Source organism: Rana temporaria, chromosome 3, assembly GCF_905171775.1.
Source record: "Rana temporaria chromosome 3, aRanTem1.1, whole genome shotgun sequence".
Lineage (NCBI taxonomy): Eukaryota > Metazoa > Chordata > Amphibia > Anura > Ranidae > Rana > Rana temporaria.
The window spans coordinates 405,838,054-405,863,959 of record NC_053491.1 but is presented as its reverse complement, the minus strand read 5'-3'; the positions used below and the strand labels follow the sequence as shown (position 1 = coordinate 405,863,959).

Below are 25,906 nucleotides of genomic sequence, written 5' to 3'. Positions count from 1 at the left end.
GAACTCAGTAATTTAAAGTGATTGTTATTTGAAAAACAAAAAACCTATACAAACATGTCATACTTACCTGCTTTGTGCAATTATTTTGCACAGGGCGACCCCGATCCTCCTCTTCTAGGTCCCCCGCTGGCGTTCCTGGTTCTTCCTGCCTTCCAAGTACCCCCCTAGCAGGCCACTTGCAGGGGCAGTACATGTGCCCCGCTCGCTTCCGAGCTGCACTGTGTGCATCTATTGACACACATAGTGCAGCTCAGCCCTGCCCCCCGCTCCCTTGTCACTGGAGTTGATTGGCAGCAGCAGGTGTCAATGGCTCCCGCTGCTCTCACTGAGTCCAGTGAGGAGGGAGAGAGAGCAGCACCGTTGCTCTCTGGTACAGCGCTGGATCGAGATCAGGCTCAGGTAAATATTGGGGGGGGTAGACCAGGAAGTGATGACATCCCACATAGTACACCGAGAAATGACGCACACCTGGGGAAGAGTAGGATAGGAACTGCTCATGGTCACAGCATATGGAACAGGTACCCTAGTACTCTTTATGTCAACAAACAAGCAAATGTACCTTAGCATTTTTTAATGTGAGTAGACCAAGTGGAAGTGGTTTTACGGATAAATAAAGTTTTTTTTAAGGTTTCACACTATGGTCTTCCTCTATTTCTTTCTTGTGTTGCCTGAACCTATATAACACCAGTAAAGCCTCGTACACACGACCGAGAAACTGGACGGGCGAAACACATAGTTTTGCTCGTCGAGTTCCTTGTGAAGCCGTCGAGAAACTCGACAAGCCAAGTTTCTCCATTGCCGTCAAGGAAATAGAGAACATGCTCTCTTTTTGGCTAGTCGAGTTTCTCGACAGTTTCCTCGACGAAAATGTACACACGACCGGTTTCCTTGGCAAAAAAATATCTCCCAGCAAGTTTCTTGCTGGTTTTTGCCGAGAAACTCGGTCGTGTGTACGAGGCTTTAGAGGAGAGAAAAGGAGTTGGTCCATGTGGAAATTGAATAGTGTTTAACCTCCGTGTAACAAGTGTTTTTTTACTTACCTGTAGTGGGTGGTCTTTGTTGGGGATGGAATATCACTGCATGTATTAAAAAAGTGAACACAAGAGCAGTTTTATGGGCTCCATGATATGGACATTGGCCCAGATTCAAGAAGCACTTGCGCCCGCGCAACCATAGGTTACGCAGCGCAAGTGCTTACTTGCTCCGGTGTAACGAGTGCTCCTGATTCAGGAACCTCGTTACACCGACTGCAGGCTAAAATCTGCGCGGCATAAGGCTCTTATGCCTCGCAGATTTTAGGCTGCATTCTTGCGGGGGCTGCTAGGGGGCGCTCCCATTGTGTATCAGCGTGTAGTATGCAAATTGCATACTACCACTGATTCACAAGCTTGCGCGGGCCCCGCGCAAGCCAGGTACGGAGTTTCTGTACGGCTACTTTTAGCGCAAGGCTGCCCCTTCTAATAGTAGGGGCAGCCAATGTTAAAGTATAGCCGGCCTTCCCGCGCCGTGAAATTTGAATTTCACTGCGTTTGCGTAAGTGAAACGTGAATGGCGCTGGACGCCATTCACGTTCACTTAGAAGCAAATGACGTCCTTGCGACGTCATTTGCCGCAATGCACGTCGGGAAAGTTTCCCGACGGAGCATGCGCTGTACGCTCGGCGCGGGAGCGCGCCTAATTTAAATGATTCCTGCCCCCAGCGGGATCATTTAACTTGCGCGCGCTTACGCCGGGCAAATTTGCCGGCGCGCCCTCGCAATTCACGGAGCTACTGCTCCGTGAATCGAGGGCAGCGCAAAATATTTGCGGGGGCGCAGGGCAAAATCGTTGCCCTGCTCCCCCGCAAATATCGCGCAATTCTACTTGAATCTGGGCCATTGTTTTAACGGGTTCTCACCTGCCGTATAGTCAAATGACGGTCAGATGGGACCACTCTAGTTCTGGAAGGACGTCATATCAGAGGTCGCCAATCATTGCTGCCTATCAGTGCCCATCAGTGCTACCTATCAGTGCAGCCTCGTCAGTGCTACCTATCAGTGCAGCCTCGTCAGTGCCTCCACATCAGTGCTGCCTCAGCAGAGCAGCCTTGTCAGTGCCTCTACATCTTTTTTTTTTTCATATCCTGGCTCAATTTGTGAGCGTTGTCACGCAAGACAAGCAGGATTAAAGCAACTGGGGTGTGCAGTACTGCATTTGGCCAGATGTGTGGGGACACTCGGAGATGCTCAGACACCCGGAAACACTTGAAAATTCCCCCTTTCCCGAGTGTTTCGGAGTGTCTCTGGCACCCCCTGCACCTCTGGCCAAATGCGGTAATGCATAGACAAACAGTGACTGTGGAACCGAGTATCAGAGTTATTTCCTATGGGGAAACTTGCTTTGATATACAAGTGCTTTGGATTACAAGCATTCCTCTGGGACAAATTATGCTTGTAATCCAAGGTATTACTGTACTTGGACCAATAGCACTGTATAGAATTGTTTAATATATGTACTAAGTACTTATGTTGCATTTTGAATACAGCAGCTTTTGTATTAGATCCAAGCGCTGGTGGATGGTATTAGAGTTTGCACATACAGGTGGTTCTCAAAAAATTAACATATTGTGATAAAGTTCATTATTTTCTGTAATGTACTGATAAACATTAGACTTTCATATATTTTAGATTCATTACACACAACTGAAGTAGTTCAAGCCTTTTATTGTTTTAATATTGATGATTTTGGCATACAGCTCATGAAAACCCAAAATTCCTATCTCAAAAAATTAGCATATCATGAAAAGGTTCTCTAAACGAGCTCTTAACCTAATCATCTGAATCAACTAATCAACTCTAAACACCTGCAAAAGATTCCTGAGGCTTTTAAAAACTCCCAGCCTGGTTCATTACTCCAAACCGCAATCATGGGTAAGACTGCCGACCTGACTGCTGTCCAGAAGGCCATCATTGACACCCTCAAGCAAGAGGGTAAGACACAGAAAGAAATTTCTGAACGAATAGGCTGTTCCCAGAGTGCTGTATCAAGGCACCTCAGTGGGAAGTCTGTGGGAAGGAAAAAGTGTCGCAGAAAACGCTGCACAACGAGAAGAGGTGACCGGACCGATTCCAGACCTTGGGGGACCTGCGGAAGCAGTGGACTGAGTCTGGAGTAGAAACATCCAGAGCCACCGTGTACAGGCGTGTGCAGGAAATGGGCTACAGGTGCCGCATTCCCCAGGTCAAGCCACTTTTGAACCAGAAACAGCGGCAGAAGCGCCTGACCTGGGCTACAGAGAAGCAACACTGGACTGTTGCTCAGTGGTCCAAAGTACTTTTTTTGGATGAAAGCAAATTTTGCATGTCATTCGGTAATCAAGGTGCCAGAGTCTGGAGGAAGACTGGGGAGAGGGAAATGCCAAAATGCCTGAAGTCCAGTGTCAAGTACCCACAGTCAGTGATGGTCTGGGGTGCCATGTCAGCTGCTGGTGCTGGTCCACTGTGTTTTATCAAGGGCAGGGTGAATGCAGCTAGCTATCAGGAGATTTTGGAGCACTTCATGCTTCCATCTGCTGAAAAGCTTTATGGAGATGAAGATTTGATTTTTCAGCACGACCTGGCACCTGCTCACAGTGCCAAAACCACTGGTAAATGGTTTACTGACCATGGTATTACTGTGCTCAATTGGCCTGCCAACTCTCCTGACCTAAACCCCATAGAGAATCTGTGGGATATTGGGAAGAGAAAGTTGAGAGACGCAAGACCCAGCACTCTGGATGAGCTTAAGGCCGCTACCGAAGCATCCTGGGCCTCCATAACACCTCAGCAGTGCCACAGGCTGATTGCCTTCATGCCACGCCGCATAGAAGCAGTCATTTCTGCAAAAGGATTCCCGACCAAGTATTGAGTGCATAACTGAACATAATTTTTGAAGGTTGACTTTTTTTTTATTAAAAACACTTTTCTTTTATTGGTCGGATGAAATATGCAAATTTTTTGAGATAGGAATTTTGAGTTTTTATGAGCTGTATGCCAAAATCATCAATATTAAAACAATAAAAGGCTTGAACTACTTTCAGTTGTGTGTAATGAATCTAAAATATATGAAAGTCTAATGTTTATAAGTACATTACAGAAAATAATGAACTTTATCACAATATGCTAATTTTTTGAGAACCACCTGTAAAAGGTGCAGGAAATGCATTAAAGTAAAAAAAATAAAACCTTTAGCCAATAGAACTACTTTAAGGGGGTGTTCACATCATTTTTTTCATATACTTATGTATATACCAGCAGCATATAAAGTCCATTCTTGTCTAATAAATACTGGTCCGTCACCTTTTTATATAAAGGTCTTTTATATATTTAGTATAACATGTTCCCATTAGTGCTCTGACATGTCATGTTTTTACAACATACACTGCTAATTAATATGTAAAGCTAATCAATGGATGTTTGGTATCTTAATGTCAAATTTACCTGGAAGAATCTTTCCACATGCTCTATTGGTGCATCTTCTCTTAGCATTGGGTAAGTGTACCTCCCCATCATATCATAGATAGACTTCATTATTGCCAGCATCTCCTAAATGTGGGAAAGACATAAGATATCAGATTTAACACACGTGTTTTGGAGGTTAAGGGTTTACTTTTTTAAAGTATAAGTGAACTCTCACCTTGTAAGACAACATTTTAAAATATGAAAGACAAAACACAATATATTTTCATACAAATACATGGCAAAGCAGACATATCATTAAAGTGGTTGTAAAGGCGGTGTGCAAGTCACTAGCAACATCAGTTAGTGGCCCTCCGAGATAGTGTCCGTTAGTTGCAGATTGTCCGCCACCCTATCACAGTCACGCTTAGAGCGGGTGTTCACCCTAAAAAAATATTCTAACATTACATCCAGCATACTAACGACATTTACAGTATGCAGGTCTTTTTTTTTTTTTTTTTGCCGTACATACCGTGATATTGCGATTTTAAAATATATATGCGAAGAGGAAAATATAAAAAAAATAAAGGTAGTTTTATTTATTTATGAAATGCATTGAAAAATAAGCTGACATACCTCCTTGGTGATATATCCATCCTTATTTATATCATAGAGATTAAAAGCCCATTTTAATTTTTCATGGACAGTTCCTCGTAATAGAATGGACAGGCCAACCACAAAATCCTGTAGGGGACATAGGAGGATAAACAAATGTTATTATAAATGTAATATATTTTCTCAAATGTTGCCTGTTGCTCAGGGACATGCATTCAGGGGAGGAATGTTCATGCCTTGGACATAAAAACCAAAACCCAAAAAAAGAACGAGCTTCGAGGGTCATAGCTTGGCGAGATTGGGGGGGGGGGGGTGTAGCTTAAGTCCTACCCTGTCAGTGGTCAAAAGTTGGGGCTCCTAGGACCTAAGGTTCCTGAGATAGGGGACCTCTTGTGTAGCCTGTCAGAAGCTACATACAGAGCGGCCAGGTTACAACTCTGTTTGCAGCAGACTGAGAGGTTGAGCTCTTCTTTTAGAGGCACTGAGCTCAATGGACAGCTTGGAGTCGTGGACCAATGGTAAAGTACCATTGGCCCAAGCTGTCCAATAAAAATGCTGCAGTGGAGGCACGCTTCTCACTGCAGTGTCATAGAAGGGGGGCATGTGCCTAAAAGACAAATGCTCACTTCCAGCCCAGGGTATAAGATTTACCCACAAATCCCATGTTTTTCTCACACAGTTAAGTGGAAGAATGAGAATAGGCTGCTGCTGAAAACTGTTTTAATCAAGTGAAATCATATATTTTTATGCTATATGTTATAACATAATTTATCATTTATCTATTTACTGTGAAATTACTGGTTGGAAGTTCTAACTTCAAACTTCAGGAATTTGTCCATGAAGCCACCTGCTTGAGTACAGTTTTTGAAAATAATAAATATATATACATACATATTTTTTTTAACAGACATCATAGGGAATAAAATGGTGGTTGTTGCATAATGTGAAAGATGATGCTACCCCAAGTAAATAGATATATAACATGTCACGCTTTATTGCGCACACTTGTGGAATGGCACCAAACTTCAGTACTTAAAAATCTCGATAGGCGACGCTGTAAAAATGTTTACAGGTTACATGTAGTGCTAGAATTATTGCTCTCACTCCAACGATCACAGGATATGTAACCTGTGTGTATCTGACCTCACCGCACGTCCCTGTTGTTGCTTCTATATCTGTGCAGAATCCGGCACAGACATGAAAAGTGTATATTTGCACCCAGTGGCGGCCCGTCCATAGAGGGCGCCCGGGCGCCGCCCCCTCCCCCAATCAGTATAAAAAAATAAAAAAAATAAAAAATGTTTATTTAAACATGTCCATTTAAGGAATTTCCAAAAAAGGTACTTAGGTGCACTGTGTCCGAGCGCCGGGCGCTGGACACAGTGTTGTGTGGGTAGCGCCACGTCTGTGCAATCACGGGATTGCAGACGAGGCGCTACATTGGCAGAAAAAAAATGCCTTTGTGGCGTTCTCCATCGCGCCACTTGCTTACGGCGCGATGGACTGTCTTGTTATGGCTTGGGTGCACCCGCACGTCTCTGTGCTAGTCCCGACGTCTCAGGAAGAACCGGAAGTGACGTCGGGACTCAGGAGCTGAGTGCGCCTCGAAGCTATCTGCCAGCATGCCTGCAGTAACAGGTATGAACCCCCTCCCTGCCTAATTAAAGTGTGTTAGATAGCGGGCATGTATGCAAGAGTCAGCAAACGGACCCCTTCCCGTACCCGACCTATAAAAAAAAAAAACTTTGGGCAAAAATACCGACCATAGCGGCCGACCACAACCCCCCCCCCCCCGCTTATTCAGATGATTCAGATGTTTTTTTGTCAATAGGTGGAAAGAGCAGCAGTAACGGCACCACCCAAACCAGGCTTGTTAAAAAAAAAAAAGTATTTAACATTGCTTTTATTTAATTTAACTGGTGGAAATAGCAGCTGTGACGGCACCCAACCCCCCCCCCCCCCACTTATTCATTTTTTTATTTGGACCCCATCCAATCCCCCCCCCCCCCCCCCCCCCCGGCTTGTTAAAAAAAAAAGTATTTAACATTGTTTTTTTTTATTTAATTAGTGGAAATAGCCAAACCACCCCCCCCGCTTATTCATTCATTTCTTTTTGGACCTTATCCAATCCCCCCCCCCCCTCCGGGCTTGTTAAAATGTTATTTTTTTTATTTATTTAATTGGTGGAAATAGCGGCAGGAAGGGAACCCATACTCCCCCCCCCCCGCGTATTCAATTGTTTTTTTATATTTAATTGGTGGAAATAGCGACTTGGGACTGGAAAGTTGCAGGATAAGTTGGACCTGATCAGAACCGTTCATATCTGTGCAACTTCAAGTCACAGCGACTTCGAAGTAGTCCCTGCATTACTTTTGTCCCACTTTGATGTGACTTGAGGTCCATAGACCTCCAGAATACACAGGCATTGCTTCAAGTCGCTGCAAAATCGCAGCAAAAAATTGTGGCAGAATCTTGCGACTTTCAGGCTAAAACAGTCTGAAAGTTTGATGCGACTTAAAGCAATGCCTGTGTATTCTGGGGGTCTATGGACCTCAAGTTGCATCAAAGTGCGACCAAAGTAATGCAGGGACTACTTTGAAGTCGCTGTGACTTGAAGTCGCACAGATATGGGGTACGACTTGTCATGCAACGTTGAATTCCCAAGTCGCAGGACAAGTAATGCAGTATGTCTTCAGTCTCTGGTAATCTTGTGCAGTATGTCCACAGTCTCTGATAATTTCGTGCAGTATGTGTGCAGTCTCTGGTCATCTCGTGCAGTATGTCCACAGTCTCTGATCATCTCGTGCAGTATGTCCGCAGTCTCTGATAATCTCGTGCAGTATGTCCGCAGTCTCTGATAATCTCGTGCAGTATGTCCGCAGTCTCTGATAATCTCGTGCAGTATGTCCGCAGTCTCTGGTAATCTCGTGCAGTATGTCCGCAGTCTCTGGTAATCTTGTGCAGTATGTCCGCAGTCTCTGATAATCTTGTGCAGTATGTCCGCAGTCTCTGATAATCTCATGCAGTATGTCCGCAGTCTCTGATAATCTCATGCCCATTTAGAGTCCTTCATAACTAACAGTGTAATTTTTTAGTTTGTTTGCGCCAATCTGTAAGCCTGCGCTATATACCATGATTTGTGATGCTGGGGCTATATAATCTGTGCTGTGATGCTGAGCTGTATACTCCTGACACTATGAGTGGAAGCAAGTGGAATACAGGGGACGGAGTGGGTGTATTCTATAGGGGGTGTGGCTTATGAGAAGTGGGAGGGACCAAATGTGGAGGGGCGGGGTCTTGCGCCCCCCCCATCCTAAAATGTCACCAGCCGCCACTGTTTGCACCTCTAGGTGTGCAACTTACCACTGGGACCTAAAGGAATGATTTGCATGGCCCACTGTCCTGAAATAAGAAATAATCTTCTTATTTTTAGGCTGTGTTTTTTGCGGTACTTTTTTGATGCATTTTCATGCTTCTGTTTTTTTTTTTTTGTAGGAGACTGATTGTTAAACACAAAACCCTAGCAAAAAATGCAACAAAACACATGTATATGGATTTTTATGCATTTTTTTAATGCATTCCATTGATGTCTATGGAGTCAAATATGGCACTTTGCTGCATGTAAAAAAAGTCCCTGCACCTTTTCCAAAAACGCACTGCAGGAAACTGCATAGTTGTAAACAGGACCCATAGGAAATAATATTAAATGGACTGTGGTGTGCTTTTGCAGGTCTGCAAATGCACTAAAAACACACACATATCGCAATCTAGCACTTTAAAATCTTTATTCTGTAACCCTTGGATTTATAAATAATTTCAACTTTGAGTAATAATCTGACCACATAAAATATACTAAACGCAATATGAGTTTTAAAAATACTAGCATGTCTTTTTAGGTTGTGTACTTCCTAGGGCCTGCCCTTCTTTTCCGTTTAGTTACCTCAAACTTGATTGCGCCACTTCTGTCCAGGTCAAAGGCGTTAAATAGAAAATGTGCATACATTGTGGCATCTGCAATTACAGGGAGAAAAGTGTTATTAAATATTCACAAGTGCAAACATTATACAGATACATAAAGTATGTTATACATGGCATCATTATATCATAAGATTACATATTATATGGCGTCATTCCTGCCCAGCCAAAGTCAGCAGAGTCTGTGGAGTCTTTAATGTTACGTTTTATTTTAGTTACCGGTAATTAATTTTTTTTATATCTTTTTGGAGACAATTGAAGAAAGCTTCATTGTAATTTTCTTTCAAGATCAAATCTATATTATTTTGATCCATTGTCGCCCGGCCTTTAAATGGCGCGGGGCCCATGGGCTAGTACCTACTCTGCCAATTTGGTATTCCAGCATAGAAAAAACAACATTTCTGCTTTTATAGATCTAAACGAGTTCTGATCTGGGTCCTGGAGGTCAGAGACTTTGTAGAGCTGTGGGTAGGATAAAGTCTCCATCCCTTATGCCGCGTACACACGATCATTTTTCGGCATGAAAAAAAAACAGACGTTTTTAAAAATGTCATTTAAAATGATCGTGTGTGGGCTACACATCATTTTTCGGCTTCTGAAAAACGACAAAAAAAATTTGAACATTTTTTAACGTAGTTTTAAAAAATTTAGTTTTTCGGGTTGTAAAAAATGATCGCGTGTGGGCTAAAATTACGACGTTTTAAACCCGCGCATGCTCAGAAGCAAGTTATGAGACGGGAGTGCTCATTCTGGTAAAACTACTGTTCATAATGGAGTAAGCACATTCATCACGCTGTAACAGACAGAAAATCACGAATCGTCTTTTACTAACACGGAATCAGCTAAAGCAGCCCCAAGGCGAATGGAACTTCCCCTTTAAAGTGCCGTCGTACGTGGTGTACGTCACCGCGCTTTGTTCATCATTTTTTAAAAACGATGGTGTGTGGGCAACGTCGTTTTTAATGATGAAGTTGGAAAAACGTCGTTTTTTTGGACATGCTGAAAAACAATGTTTTTTTTCATGCCGAAAAATGATCGTATGTACGTGGCATTAGTCTTACCTGTTATCTTACTTGTGTTAACCAGACCTCTTTAAAGTGGAGGAAAAGCTTAACTGCAACTGTTTTTAAATTCCCCCCCTATCCTGTCTAACCTGTATAAAAAAGATCAGTGTTCTACCCTATTTCAATCTCCTCCAGTTTGATGACGTGTTCCTGCAGCTCCATGTAAGGAAGCACCTAACAACAGCTGTTAATTCCAGGAGCCATGATGTCACCCATAGGCTCCAATAGCCCAGCAGTTTTTACTGCTTCTTCCCCTCCCCTGCAACACAGCAGAGTCAGAGCTGCGGGATCATGTGACCAGAAGGGATTAAAAATAAGTAAGTATGCACTTTTTAATATACAGGTTACGCTGGATAGGGAGGGGTAATTTTTAATAACAGGTATAGTTAAGCTTTTCTTTTACTTTAAATAGCTTCCTTTACCTTACTGCAGTCCTGGTTTCATGTCCTCATTGTTCGTTTTTGCTTTGATGTTGCTGTAATTCCTCTCTGTTCTGGACACTTCTTGGTTGTCTGTTTCCTGATCACCACAGTACTGGGAGATTTCTCACTGTGGTGACTAATCAAGGAGGTGTGATTACTGTGTGTCAGCACCAATCCAGTTTCGTTTTACAAAGCATCACTGCCCTCTATTGGCTCTTTGTCTCTGTACATCAGAGAACCAGGAAACAACAGCAAAAACGAAACTAAACTGTAGGTACATTATATGATTGTTTTTTATCTATTTTTAATCATTTTTAAAGGGAATCAGTTAACTATTATGTCTCTATACCCTGTAAACAGTTATTTCAGCTAAAACATTTTTTTCCTTTAGTGACCCTTAAATAGGGTGACCAGATTTTTTAAATTAAATCCAGGGACATATTTTTTGTTTACTAGTAATGGCAACAATCAGCGACTCTCTGCCCATCGCCACCCGCCTCACAGCCTGTCAAGTCTTACTCTTCGGGCCCCGGCTACTACTGGGTGGGGAGCGGAGGAAGATTACTCTTCCAGGGAAGGCAAGGAGATAGGCAGGTGGCTGGCCAGGATTTGAGCCAAGGCAGAATAACATCTGAGTGGACCTGAATGGGCATGCGCCCGAAACTGAAGAAATATTCCCTCTGCTCGGACCAGCACATGATCATCAGAAAGGGGCACAGATAATGGAAAAAATACAACCCCCCTATGCTAGTAGGCACGGCGGAGCGGGGGTGTGTAATTCTAATTTTTTTATTTTAATTCTGCACTGACTTTCTTTTTAAAATTGCCCCCGCCCCCTATTAAATCCAATCTGGGGATAAAACCAGGGACATACTTGGTCCGGGGACAGTGTCCTCAATCAGGGGACTGTCCCCTGAAACTGGGGATGTCTGGTCACCCTACCCTTTAAGCCTGGTACACACAGGTCGAATGTCAGGAGACAACAGTCTATCCGAAAGAAGCCGGGCAGCTTCTGTTGGATGTGCATGCTTGAAAACCAGCAGCTGACTGACTCCTGATCAGTGCTTTCAGCCAATGGCGGAGTGGCCATCCTTCTGTCAGAACACAACAGCTCAGCGGGAGAGATTGTTGAACTAACCTCGAGGGGTTGAATGAAAAAAAAGAAAACCAATAGTGCGTACCCGGCTTTAGCTGTGCACAGGCCTCTTGATATGTGAGATGATTAAGGCTCAAAATGGCCTCTCTCACTGTTAAAGAAGCAGATGGTGGTGCAGATTGCATTACGGAAATTGTCTCTGGAAGGTGATGTTGAGGCCTACCTCATCATATGTAAGGCCCCATACACACAATAGAATCCATCCGCTGAAAAATCCCAGCGAATGGGTTTCAGCGGATAGATCCTATGGTGTGTACACTCCAGCGGATCTGTTTCCGCGGATATTTATCCCCTGGGATGGATTTCCAGCGGATAAATATTTGATGACATGCTATCAAATCTATCCGCTGGAATGCATCCCAACGGATGGATCCGCTGGTCTGTACAGACTCACCGGATCCATCCGTCCGAAGGGATCCCCCGCATGCGTCGTAATGATTCGACGCATGCGTGGAATTCCTTATATGACAGCGTCGCGCACGTCGCTGCGTCATAATCGCGGCGAGGGCGCGACACGTCATCGCAAGAGGATTTCGACGCGGAATTCGATTCGATGGTGAGTACACTCCATCGCATGGAAATCCGCGCAAATCCTCAAGAGGATTTATCCGCGGAAACGGTCCTCTGGACCGTATCCGCGGATAAATCCTCTCGTGTGTATGGGGCCTAAGAGAGAGTTGTTCAATGATACTGGCCAAAGAGCAGTGGGCAGATCCGCTAGGCACAAAAAGGCCTATTTTGACTTGCAGTCTCAGGATGCCAAGGAGTATCCTTAGCGCAAAGAAAATATTCTACCAAACTTGGAGTTACCATGACCATCCGAGCTCATGGAGATATGACCTTAGAAAGCCAGATGTATGATTTGTTCCACCCTACAAACAAGAGGCGCTCGTGTCTTATGTAATGGTCTTGGATCCCCAAAGTGAGCTGTCCCTTTTAAAGTGACATAATACTGCTACCAAGGACTATTTCCAGGATCTGCCCCCCCCCCCCAAAGCTGGTACCCTCTAGAAACAGGAAAAGTGTACACACGACCGGTTTTCTCGGCAGAATACGTCTCCCATCGAGTTTCTTGCTAAATTATGCAGAGAAAAACGGTCGTGTGTACGGGGCCTAAGACTTTAATTTTAACAAAGGCTCTTAAAGTGAGGGGGTGAGTCACTCATGGGAATGACAAGTCATGGGTTGCCTGTGACTATAGTTTGATAAAGTTGTGTTTGTGGTGGAATTTGGGTGACTTCCTTTGAGAGGAGAGCCATAGCAGATACAAGAATTGCTTAGTTCCTTCGTTCTCTTTGGATGAATCATGCGGCTGCAGAGGAGAGGAACCCCCACTTGCTGTCACAGGGAGCCTCAGGGGATGAGGGGGCTGTTGAATTGTAAGGTCTTATATTTTACACCCTAAATATGGATTACTAAATGTTACTAACGGTGAACCCAGTCCTCCTATCCTTTAAATGCCAAATTTTCATGTGTGACTTGAGTGCCTTGTGCCTTGGGTATCACAGCAACTGATGGAGATAGAAAAAATAATTACGGTACCTTTTCAGAGGTCAGAAGTTAAGTCCCTTAAGTACATTAAAAGAAATCTTTTCACCAAAATACACTGTGATCGTCTCAGACGTGCTGTTTCACAGTGTCCTTCTTTACCACATCTCACCTTATTGATCTGTCGTTTAAGAAGGAAAGAGCTTGTCGTTTTCTGCTTTCAATAATATCCTGGGTATTATTCCTCACCTCTGCTTATGGCCCATTATTCTGAGTTCAGACACAAAAGCAAGCTAGGTCATGCACATTCACATTAATGCATGGAGGTCATTGCCACTATGTTGTCCATTAATGCAAAACAGGGCTATATACTGTTGTGGGGCAAAGAGCAGACAGTGGCCGCAGTTTACTGATTGTAAGTAGTATTGTGTCACTGAACTCTCATGTTATTTCTGTTCGTATGTTTTAAAGGGAGGTATCATTATTTTTCCATGTCATATTTTATATATATATTTTATATATATATATATATATATATATATATATATATATATATATATATATATATATATATATATATATATATAATATTCCTATATATTCTATTTTCTATATATTCATTATTTGTTTAAAATGTTTATTTTTACAAATACATTTTTAATACAGCACCTATATGATCCTTTTTTTTTTCATAGCATGCTGGGCATTTTTGTAGTAGTATAATATCCTTGTTAGCAGTGAGGTGTGTGTGCGTCCATTGAGTCATTAACCTGTGTGTATGTGTAATCTGATATCCTGCTATTCATGTCTGTTTACAACACTATTCAAAATACAGTAATACCTCGGATTGCGAGTAACGTGGTTTACGAGCGTTTCACAATACGATTTTTAAATCCTGACTCGGTGAAAGAGTTGTCTCGCAAGACAAGCAGGATTCAAGCCTCTGGGGTGTGCAGTACTGCATTTGGCCAGAGGAGCGGGTGCGCCAGTGACATTCAGAGCCGATTGGAGCCGTTCTGAGACACTCAGAAACACTTAGTTGCCGAGTGTCTCATTCACGAGTGTCTCCGAGTACATCCGGGCGGCTCCGAGCATTTACGGCGCCCCCCACCTCTGGCCACATGGGGTACTGCATACAATAGCAGTCACTGTGGAACAAATTATCTGAGTTTCCAATATTTCCTATGGGGAAACTCGCTTTGATCAGGGCTGCTGCAAGGATAATTGACACCCTAGGCCAGTGATGGTGAACCTTGGCACCCCAGATGTTTTGGAACTACATTTCCCATGATGCTCATGCACTCTGCAGTGTAGCTGAGCATCATGGGAAATGTAGTTCCAAAACATCTGGGGTGCCAAGGTTCGCCATCACTGCCCTAGGCAAAACCTCATTTTGCTGCTCCACCCCTGACTCCACTCCCTTTGAGTGAGTGAGTGAGAAACTTGTAAAGCGCAGCACATGCAAACTGAATCGCCTCTGGGCGCTGTATCCATTTCATGGGTAAGGAACCCCTTGACCTCAGAAGAGATGGGTTTTAATCTTTCTCCTGAAGGCCAAGTGGTCCGACTCCAGTCGGATGGTGGTTGGTAGTGCATTCCACAGGCGAGGTCCCTGGACTGCAAATATTCGATCTCCTTTGGACTTGTATCTGGCTTTGGGTATCTGGAGGAGGTTTTGATTGGTGGATCGCAGAATGCGATTGGGGTTATGGGCTTTTATTTTTTCGCATAGATATTGGGGGGCGTTGCCTTGAATACACTTATGTATTAGGCAGAGTGCCTTGAAAGTGATTCTGTCTTTTACCGGCAACCAATGAAGGGATCTCAGTGAAGGTGAGATTGATTCCCATGGTTTTTTCCCAGTCACTAGTCGAGCGGCCGTATTTTGAACGACTTGCAGACGAGTGATTTGGTATTTGGGGAGTCCTAGATAGAGGGCATTTGCGTAGTCAAGTCTGGAATTGGTGATTGTTCCCACCACGACTGCTATGTCTTCTTTTGGGATAAACGGAGTGAGTCTGCATAGTAGGCGCAGCAGATGGTGGGATCCGCTGACTACTGACCCTATTTGTGCATCCATTGTCATGTAGGTGTCGAAAATGACTCCAAGACTTTTGACTTTGGTGCTAGGGGCATGGTTTTGCCCAGAATGGGCGGGGGGAGTCCATGTTGACGCGGGGTAATTTTTCCGGTTGGCGTGAAACAGGAGAAGTTCTGTTTTGGAACCGTTGAGTTTAAGATAACTGTTTGTCATCCAGTTATCTATTAGAGAGAGGGATTTCTCTAGTCCAAGAGAATGATCCTTTTTGTTGCAGATGCGGAAATACAGTTGTGTGTCGTCTGCATAGGAGTGGTAAAGTAACTTCTGGCTACTGATGATTTCAAAGAGAGGGCGAAGATAGATATTAAACAATACGGGCGATAAGGGAGATCCCTGAGGGACTCCGCATGACACCGTACGTTTTTCAGAAGTGAAAGACCCCAGTTTCACTATTTGTGATCGGTTTTCCAAGAAGGAGGAGAACCAGGGTAAAACACCTTCAACGACTCCGGCTACTTCAGCTAGCCTAGCCAGTAGTAGTCCGTGGTCTACAGTGTCAAAAGCCGCGCTTAGGTCCAGCAGTATCAGGAGACAAGATTCTCCTTCGTCTGCGGCCTCTAGAGCGTCTTCCCATATTTTGAGCAGCGCCGTTTCTGTTCCGTGACCCGGACGGAAGCCTGATTGAAACGGGTCGAGTAATTTATGGGTGTCTAAATGCAGTTGCAGCTGTTGTACCTTTGCCATGCCCATGTATACCCCAACTTTTTTAATGAAGTGCCCATCAAATGCAGCCTCACCAGCGTTCATCAAATGCAGCCTCACCAGCGCCCATCAAATGCAGCCTCACCAGCGCCCATCAAATGCAGCCTCACCAGCGCCCATCAAATGCTGCTTCACCAGCGCCCATCAAATGCTGCTTCACCAGCGCCCATCAAATGCTGCTTCACCAGCGCCCATCAAATGCAGCTTCACCCGTGCCCATCAATGCAGCCTACCAGCGCCCGTCAATAAATGTTTGCTTGTTTTCATTCATTTGGGAATTGAGACACAGACACAGTCCTCCGCCACCAGTGTGCCTCTGACACTATGTGAAGTGCCCATCAAATGCAGCCTCACCAGCGTTCATCAAATGCAGCCTCACCAGCGCCCATCAAATGCAGCCTCACCAGCGCCCATCAAATGCTGCTTCACCAGCGCCCATCAAATGCTGCTTCACCAGCGCCCATCAAATGCTGCTTCACCAGCGCCCATCAAATGCAGCTTCACCCGTGCCCATCAATGCAGCCTACCAGCGCCCGTCAATAAATGTTTGCTTGTTTTCATTCATTTGGGAATTGAGACACAGACACAGTCCTCCGCCACCAGTGTGCCTCTGACACTATGTGTTAACGGAGCGGCGGCTGCCTGCTGATGCTGAGACTTAGTAGCTTGCTGCAGAGAGAAGAGAGTAGGAACACCAGTGGTCGGGTGCCCCAGGCAGAAGTGCGCCCTAGACGGCTGCCTAGTTTGCCTAGTGGTAGCACCGGCCCTGGCTTTGATATACAAGTGCTTTGGATTACAAGCATTCTTCTGGAAAAATGATGCTCGTAATCCAAGGTACCACTGTACAGTAACAAGTCAGCCTGGTGATTTATGTTGCCCCTGGCCTCCACCTGCTGGCTGCAAGTGTTAATTGCAAAAAACCCACGTGGGGCGGAACTCTTTCTATTCAAATCTGTTAAAACGAAGTACACAGAAAACAAGGGACAAATCTAAGGATTAAAACAACTCTTTACAGTATTCAGTTGTAGCAGCCAAACTAAACTAGACCAATCCTCTTTAATCAAATAGAGATACACTAATAACTAATATTGTGTCAATCAGCACATACAGAGAGCTTCAGTGAGGCCCCATACACACCATAGAATCTATCCGCAGATAAATCCCATCAAATGGGTTTCTGCGGATAGATCCTATGGTGTGTACACGCCAACGGATATTTATCCGCAGATAAATCTCCCCTGGGATGGATTTCCAGCAGATGGATATTTGCTGACATGCACAACAAATCCATCTGCTGGAATCCATTCCAACGGATGGATCCGCTCGTCTGTACAGACTTACCGGATCCATCCGTCTAAAGGGATTCCCCGCACGCGTCGTAATGATTTGACGCATGCGTGGAATTCCTTATATGACAGCGTCGCGCCCGTCGCCGCGTCATAATAGCGGCGACGGCGCGACACGTCATCGGCAGAGGATTTCAGCGCGGATTTCAATGCGATGGTGTGTACACGCCATCGCATAGAAATCCTCTGAAATCCACGAGAGGATTTATCCGCGGATACGGTCCGCTGGACCGTATCTGCGGATAAATCCTCTCGTGTGTATGGGGCCTCACACTATTTAGAATTAAATCTACCTTCAGCTTATCTGCACAGTGCTGCATATGTATCTGCATTTTTGTTCTCTTTAAAAATTGGAAGACGAAAAACAGATGTAAATGGCACAGAGCTAAATGGAAGATGATAAACTGATGTAAACCAAATTCAAGTTCAAAGTGTGACGGAACAGATGACACCCATGTGAAAAGACCTATATCTCCACCACTCTGCTCACCCTTCACGCAGGACTAATTTACTAACTGACAATCAATATGGATGACATACAGACAGTGCCTTGAAAAAGTTTTCATACCCCTTGAAAATGTCCACATTTTGTTATGTTACAACCAAAAACGTAAATGTATTTTATTGGGATTTTATGTGAGAGACCAACACAAAGTGGCAGGAAAATGATAAATGGTTTTTAATTTTTTTTACAAATAAATATCTGAAAAGTGTGGCATGAATTTGTATTCAGCCCCACTGAGTCAATACTATATAGAACCACCTTTTCGCTGCAATTACAGTGGCAAGTCTTTTTGGGTATGTCTCTACCAGCTTCTAGAAAGCTTCTCTGTCCCTGCTGAAGAAAAGCATCCCCCAACATGATGCTGCCACCACCATATTTCACAGTGAGGGTGATGTGCAGTGTTAGTTTTCCGCCACACAAAGCGTTTTGCTTTTAGGCCAAAAAGTTTAATTTTGGTCTTATCTGACCAGAGCACCTTCTTCCACATGTTTGGTGTGTCCCCAACATGGCTTCTTGTAAACTGCAAACGGGACTTCTTGTGGCTTTCTTTAAATAATGGCTTTCTTTTTGCCACTCTTCCTTTAGGCCAGATTTGTGGAGTGCAGATTTCCCCACCTGAGCTGTGGATCTCTGCAGCTCCTCCAGAGTTACCATGGGCCTCTTGGCTGCTTCTCTGATTAATGCTCTCTGTAACGGTCACCACCGTTTACGACCTTCCATCAACCCACAACAGCTTATCGACACTCCACAATCAGGCAAACGAACACGACCCATAAGAATTCCCTCCAGACATGGGACACACAGCTCTGTTCTGGTTTCAAATGCAAGACAACTTGAATGGTTAGCTCTCAAGTTCATATACAGTTCAAGCATGAAAGGAACCATCAAACTCTCCACCCACACATCACACCCTGGGGGGCTTCAATACACCTTCAGATGGCTAATTGCTAAACATTCCAGACATCTCGGCGCCGGGCTATAATTATCACTGCACCTGAGAAATCACATTCCTTCATTAACATAATTCAAACAAAACACCATCACACAATAAATCCCTCTCAATCCACATCTTTAGACAGACGTTCTGTCTCCGCATGAAAGGTATTCACACCTCTGAGCATTAATAGGCTTTAAACAGTGTTATCACACAATGAAAGTCCTTTCAAGAGCCAGCCTTATTAACATGTCAACAGTCTACACAGAGAGATGAGTCATAGAATAAACCAACACTTTGCAATATCTCCAATTGCAATATGAGCTATCAGTAATGTCCCCTGTCCTGTAATTTAGGATATAATTTCTCAGTCACCCTATGGCCCTATCGGACATAAGGTGACCCTAGACATAAGAGTTATTAATAATGCTGGCACAGGAGTACCCCTCATCCTTCCAAAGTCTCTGTTTGTCCCGGGTCATTCCGTTACACTCTCCTTGCCCAGCCTGTCAGTTTAGTTGACGGCCACGTCTTGGTAGGTGTGCAGTTGAGCCATGCTCTTTTCATTTTCGAATGATGGATGGAATAGTTCTTCTTGAGATGTTCAAAGCTTGGGATATTGTTTTATAACCTAACCCTGCTCTAAACTTCTCCACAACTTTATCCCTATCCTGTCTGGTGTGTTCCTTGGCCTTCATGATGCTGTTGGTTCACTAAGGTTCTTTAAAAAAAACTTTGAGGGCTTCACAGATCAGCTGTATTTATACTGAGATTAAATTACACACAGGTGGTCTCTATTTACTAATAAGGTGACTTCTGAAGGCAATTAGTTCCACTAGATTCTAGTTAGTAGTATCAGAGTAAAGGGGGCAGAATTCAAATGCATGCCACACTTTTCAGATATTTATTTGTAAAAAAAAATAAAACCATTTATTATTTTCCTTCCACTTCACAATTACGTGCCACTTTGTGTTGGTCTATTACATAAAATCCCAATAAAATACATTTATGTTTTGGTTGTAACATGACAAAATGTGGAAAATTTCAAGGGGTATGAATACTTTTTCAAGGCACTGTATGTATGACATCCATATTGATATGTCAGTTAGTAAATTAGTCCTGTGTGAAGAGGCTAACAGGGTGAGCAGAGTAGTGGAGAGATGGGTCCTTGCACATGGGTGTCATCTGTTACGTCACACTTTTGAATTTGGTTTACATCAGTTTATCCATCTTCCAGTTAGCTGTATAGTTGGATTATCTATTTAAAAACAGTTTTCATCTGTTTTTCATCTTCTTCCATTTATTAAACAGATCAAAAATGCTGGCTTTTTCCATTTAAACTGTAACAGAAGTGGACGAAAAACTGATGTTAATGCTAGTTGTCCATTTATATCCGTTTGCCCATAAGAATGGGGAGATGGACAAACAGAATTTCCATGTGAAAGGGATACAAGGGGTTTTGAGCCTGTGTGTACAGTTTTTTGTCAAATGAGCATGCCAGAAAACCAGCATCCAATCGGCGGTCACAGCCGCTTGTGTTAGTATGGCGATCTGTAACTTTTTTTTCATTCATCGGACACTCTTGACACATTTTTGGGACCATTGTCATCTTTACAGCGATCAGTGCTATAAAAATGCACTGATTACTGTAAAAATGACACTGGCAGTGAAGGGGTTAACCACTAGGTGGCGCTGTAGGGGTCAAGTGTGCCCTAGTGAGTGTTTCTTACTGTAGGGGGGATGGGCTGTGTGTGACATGACACTGATCTCCGCTCTGATTACACGGAGCGGAGATCAGTGTCATTGTCATGATGCATAGCGGGGAGATGCTTGTTTACATTAGCATCTCCCTGCTCTATCTCTCTGTGAGACGCGGTCGGATTCACGGAGCTTGTGGCGGGCACGTGCGCGTGCACAATGGCGCTTCCTTAAAGGGGACGTATATATACGTCCTTCTGCCCAGGAGTGCCATTGTGTCGACGTATATGTGCGTTCGGCGGTCGGGAAGCGGTTAAGTCCGCGGTACCCACAGATAATTTTCCGTGGCATATAATCACAGCGGGAGCGAGTTGCCGGCGGCCCACATGCACACCCCCCCCCAGATGTGGAAGATCACGTACAGGTAACTTGCCACCTTGCCGCCGTATATGTAAGTTATACGGTCAGCAACGGTTAATATCACTTTTATTCTGAACTCAGTGATGCAAACCACCATTACTGCAGGTTAGGTGACATCACACCATTGGTGCCACAGGGCAGCAACACATGACAGAGGTTCTAACTAGGGTTGTCCAGATACCGATACCAGTATCGGTATCGGGACCGATACCGAGTATTTGCGGGAGTACTCGTACTCGCGCAAATACCCCCGATACCTAAATAGAATACTTTCCCCCCCCGCCGCTGCCGCCGCATCGCGCCGCCGCATCGAGGGACATGGCTAGAGGGACATTGCTGCATATGTGAGGGACATGGCTAGAGGGACATTGCTGCATATGTGAGGGACATGGCTGCATATGTGAGGGACATGGCTAGAGGGACATGGCTGCATATGTGAGGGACATGGCTAGAGGGACATGGCTGCATATGTGAGGGACATGGCTAGAGGGACATGGCTGCATATATGAGGGACATGGCTAGAGGGACATGGCTGCATATGTGAGGGACATGGCTAGAGGGACATGGCTGCATATGTGGGGGGCATGGCTGCATATGGGGGGGGACATGGCTGCATTTGGGGACACATTTAAAAAAAGTATCGGTATTCGGTATCGGCGACTACTTGAAAAAAAGTATCGGTACTTGTACTCGGTCCTAAAAAAGTGGTATCGGGACAACCCTAGTTCTAACCCTTCCCTACTCTGTCCACAGCTAAAATGCAATATTTTGCCTGAATTAATTTTGACTTTGAATGCAATGAAATGAGATTTACACAGCCGTTACTGGCTGAACATAGCAATAAAGGCACAAGTCACCAAATAATGTTGTCTTAAATTTGATGTCGCAATGTAGGGAATGAGGGGCTAGATTCAGCAACAAGTTACGGCGGCGTATCTCCAGATACGCTGACGTAATTTCAAATCTGCGCCGTCGTATCTTTACGGCGATTCTCAAAGGCAGATACGTTCAAAAAATAGTCTTCCTCCGCCGACGTAACTTGAATACGGCGGCGTATAATTGTGCAATTTTACGCTGGCCACTAGGGGCGCTTCCGTTGTTTTCGGCGTAGAATATGCAAATGACCTAGATACGCCGATTCACAAACGTACGTACGCCCGGCGCAATTTAGTTATGTCGTTTACGTTAGGCTTTTTCGGCGTAAGGTTACTCCTGCTATTAGGAGGCGCAGCCAATATTAAGTATGGACGTCGTTCCCGCTTCGAATTTTTTATTTTTTACGTCGTTTGCGTAAGTCGTTCGCGAATAGGGCTGGACGTCATTTACGTTCACGTCGATAGCAATGACGATTTGCGGCGGAATTTCGAGCATGCGCACTGGGATTCTTTCACGAACGGCGCATGCGCCGCTCGTAAAAAACGTAAAATACGCGGGGTCAACATTAATTTAAATAAAACACGCCCCCCTCATCCTCATTTGAATTAGGCGCGCTTACGCCGGCCCCATTTACGCTACGCCGCCGTAAGTTAGGAGGCAAGTGCTTTGTGAATACAGCACTTGCCTCTATAACTTACGGCGGCGCAGCGTAAATACAATACGCTGCACCGCCGTAATAATGCGCGCAGCTACCTGAATCTAGCCCAAGATTTCCTATCATCTGTGCCCAGTCTTGCCACACATAGTTAATCCAGCTCTGAGCAATCCTCTTTTATTGTTCAGGGAAATAAAACAGACTTCCAGACTTCCAAAGTGACAGCTAATTTACATATCTCGTGCACTGCTTACAGACATACACAGCTTCTGTAAAAAGTGCTCAATTCACGTCCCCCTCCCCTCTTCCCTCCAGCTCTATGTATATTCTGATGGCTGTTGCATTTTCTCATGGCACTGAACTGTCACTCACCCCATATTTTGAAAACATTTAATCAAAACACAGGGGAGGGGATGTGAATTGTGCACTTTTTTTCAGAAGCAAGGACTTTGGTTTTCATCTGGAAGTCTGTTGTATTTCACTGAACAATAAAAAAGAGGATTGCTCAGAGCTGGATTAACTCTGTGTGGCAAGACTGGGCACAGATGATAGGAAACCTTATTCTCTACATTGTGACATAAAAAAAAATCCACTTTAAGATGAGCTAATCATGAGATAGAAGAACAGGAAATGCTTTGTATGAATTAAAGTGGTTCTAAAGACAGAAGGTTTTTTATCTTAATGCATATTATGCATTAAATAAAAATGTTTGTGTGCAGCAGCCCCCCTAATACTTACCTGAACCCCATCTCGATACAATGATGTTGCATGAGAGACTCAGCCATCTAGGACTCTCCCTTCTCATTGGCTGAGACACAGCAGTGGGATCCATTGGCTCTCGCTGCTGTCAATCAAAGTCAGTGAGACAATAAGGAGAGAGAGGGAGCGGGGTCAAGCCGAAACTCTGTGTGTGAATGGTGCCCCCATTGCAAGATGCTTGCTGTGGGGACACTCGGCAGGAGGGAGGGGCCAGAAGCATCGGTGGGGGACCTGAGAAGAGGAGGATCTGTGCTGCTCTGTGCAAAACCACTGCACAGAGCAGGTGAGTATAACATGTTTGTTATTTTTAACCCCCCCAAAAAAACAAGAATTTAGTATCACTTTAATTTCTAATAATCTATAAACTATAATATTATCCAAGAATTTTATATAAAACAGACACAATAGAAATTCACTGACCTCCTTGAGGAAAGAACTGAGCATATATGAGCTTGAATGTATCCTCATCCACCAATCCACTAGGGCACTCCTAAAAAAAAAAATAACAGAAAAAGAGGCTACATTTATTATTTTTGTCACACAGGGAATATTGGGAAAGTAGAATTACGGTAATTCAAAGACACCAATATAAAGACACACAGGCCACAGGACTCCAATGTAGGTGAAAATGCACACACTCCAATGACCAGCAACATAATGGGGCACCAAGGCCGCATTCACACCCGAGCGTAGCGTTTTCGGATGTTTTTTCCGGCGTTTTGTCGCACGTTTTTTGTTGTGCGTATTAACACGTATTCGCGCGTTTGTATACAGCGTTGTCCGACGTTTTTGAACTTCGTCGTTTTTCATATTAGCCAATAGGAAAAATGCTCATCTCTTTCATCATTTGTTGCTATGTTTGTAGATTTTTTTTGTCTTCTTCCTGGGTGAATATTCTATTTCACAGAACAGATTAAAGCGCCAAAACGCCTGTAGAAACGCTCGTTGACGCGCTTGAATCGAGCGTTTCCATTAGTTTCTATGGGAATACAAACGTTCAAAAATGCCCAAATCAGCCCGATTCACGCGACTTGTTTGAGCTTCAGGCGTTCGGCTTCAGGCATTTTGGAGTGGAGATGTGAACCATCTCCATAGAGAATAATGTATTTTTTCCCCTCTAGCGTTTTATAGCTTCAGGCTTCAGGCTACAAAACGCTCAGGTGTTAATCCTGATTAGTCTTTATCCCTGCTCTGTGCCTGCAGCACTATGTTCTACATATAGCATAGCTCCCAACTGTCCCTGATTTGGAGCAATGTCCCCCTGTCTCATTGCTCCTCATTTGTTCCTCATTTTGGTCTGATCTATATAGTTGTATATAAAATGCACTTTTTATCTATCAAAATGTGTTTTCCAGCGCTAAACCTTTCATCTGATTTCTAAATTGCTGCATTTGTAAATTTCAAAAGCCAATATACAGGAATAGTAGTGGTAAAAAAAAGCACTGAGTGGATTTAACCAATCTTGTTTTTTGTATAATTCTCCTTTAAGGGGGCGTGGCAAGGGGTGTCTGCGGCAGATTCCCGTGGGCGCCCCATCCCGCATACGTGATCAGAGCCCGCATATGAAAACGGTGTTCAAACCACACATATGAGGTATCGCTGCGATCGGTAGAGTAAGAGCAATAATTATAGCCCTAGACCGCCTCTGTAATTTAAAACATGCAACCTGTAGAATCTTTTAAACGTTGCCTATGGAGATTTTTAAGGGTAAAAGTTTGTCGTCATTCCACAATCAGGTGAAATTTTGAAACGTGACATGTTGGGCATTAATTTACTCGGCGCAACATTATCTTTCACAATATAAAATAAAAATGGGCTAACTTAACTGTTGTCTTATTTTTTAACTCAAAAAAGTGTATTTTTTCCAAAATAAGTGCGCTTGTAAGACCGCTGCGCAAATATAGTGTGACATAAAGTATTGCAACAACCGCCATTTTATTCTCTAGGGTGTTAGATTTTTTTTTTTTTATGTTTGGGGTTCTAAGTAATTTTCTAGCAAAAAAACTGTTTTTAACTTGTAAACAACAAATCTCAGAAAGAGGCTCAGTCCTTAACCACTTTAGGACTGAGCATGTTTTTCAGACTCGGTGTTTACAAGTTAAAAAAAAAAATTTTTTGCTAGAAAATTACTTAGAACCCCCAAACAATATAATTTTTTTTTCTAACACCCTAGTGAATAAAATGGCAGTCATTGCAATACTTTTTGTCACACTGTATTTAAGCAGTGGTATTACAAGCGCACTTTTTTTGGAAAAAAAAACACTTTTTTGAATTAAAAAATAAGACATCAGTAAAGTTAGCCCAATTTTTTTTATATTGTGAAAGATAAGGTTACGCTGAGTAAATTAATACCCAACATGTCACGCTTCAAAATTGCGCCCGCTCGTGAAATGGCGTCAAACTTTTACCCTTAAAAATCTCTATAGTCGACTTTAAAAAATTCTACAGGTTGCATGTTTTCAGTTACAGAGCTAGAATTATTGCTTTCGTTCTAACGATTGCGGCGATACCTCACATGTGTGGTTTGAACACAGATTTCATATGGCGCTACTCACGTATGCGTTCGCTTCTGGGACTTATTATTGATTTTGAAAGTAAACATCCCTTGTAATAGAAAAAAAGCATGACCGATCCTCTTAAATATGAGATCTCTGGGTCAAAAAGACCTCAGATCTCATATTTGGACTTAAATGCAATAAAAAAAATGTTGCCATTTGAAAAAATGACAACAACAAAATGTCCCTTTAAGACGTAAGGGCGGAAGTGACGTTTTGA

General features: G+C 43.6%; 1 protein-coding gene across 2 annotated transcripts in view; it reads right to left on the bottom strand.

Annotated features, from left to right (window-relative positions):
• Positions 1 to 25,906, bottom strand: part of KCNIP3 (potassium voltage-gated channel interacting protein 3) — a 193,042-nt gene that overhangs the window by 13,321 nt on the left and 153,815 nt on the right. For both annotated transcript variants that reach the window (XM_040345923.1, XM_040345924.1), the window contains 4 exons: positions 23,552 to 23,621; positions 8,971 to 9,041; positions 5,052 to 5,159; positions 4,458 to 4,562 (listed from right to left, as the gene is read on the bottom strand). In XM_040345923.1, coding sequence (XP_040201857.1) covers positions 4,458 to 4,562; positions 5,052 to 5,159; positions 8,971 to 9,041; positions 23,552 to 23,621 — 354 coding nt within the window. The remainder of the gene's footprint in view (positions 1 to 4,457; positions 4,563 to 5,051; positions 5,160 to 8,970; positions 9,042 to 23,551; positions 23,622 to 25,906) is intronic.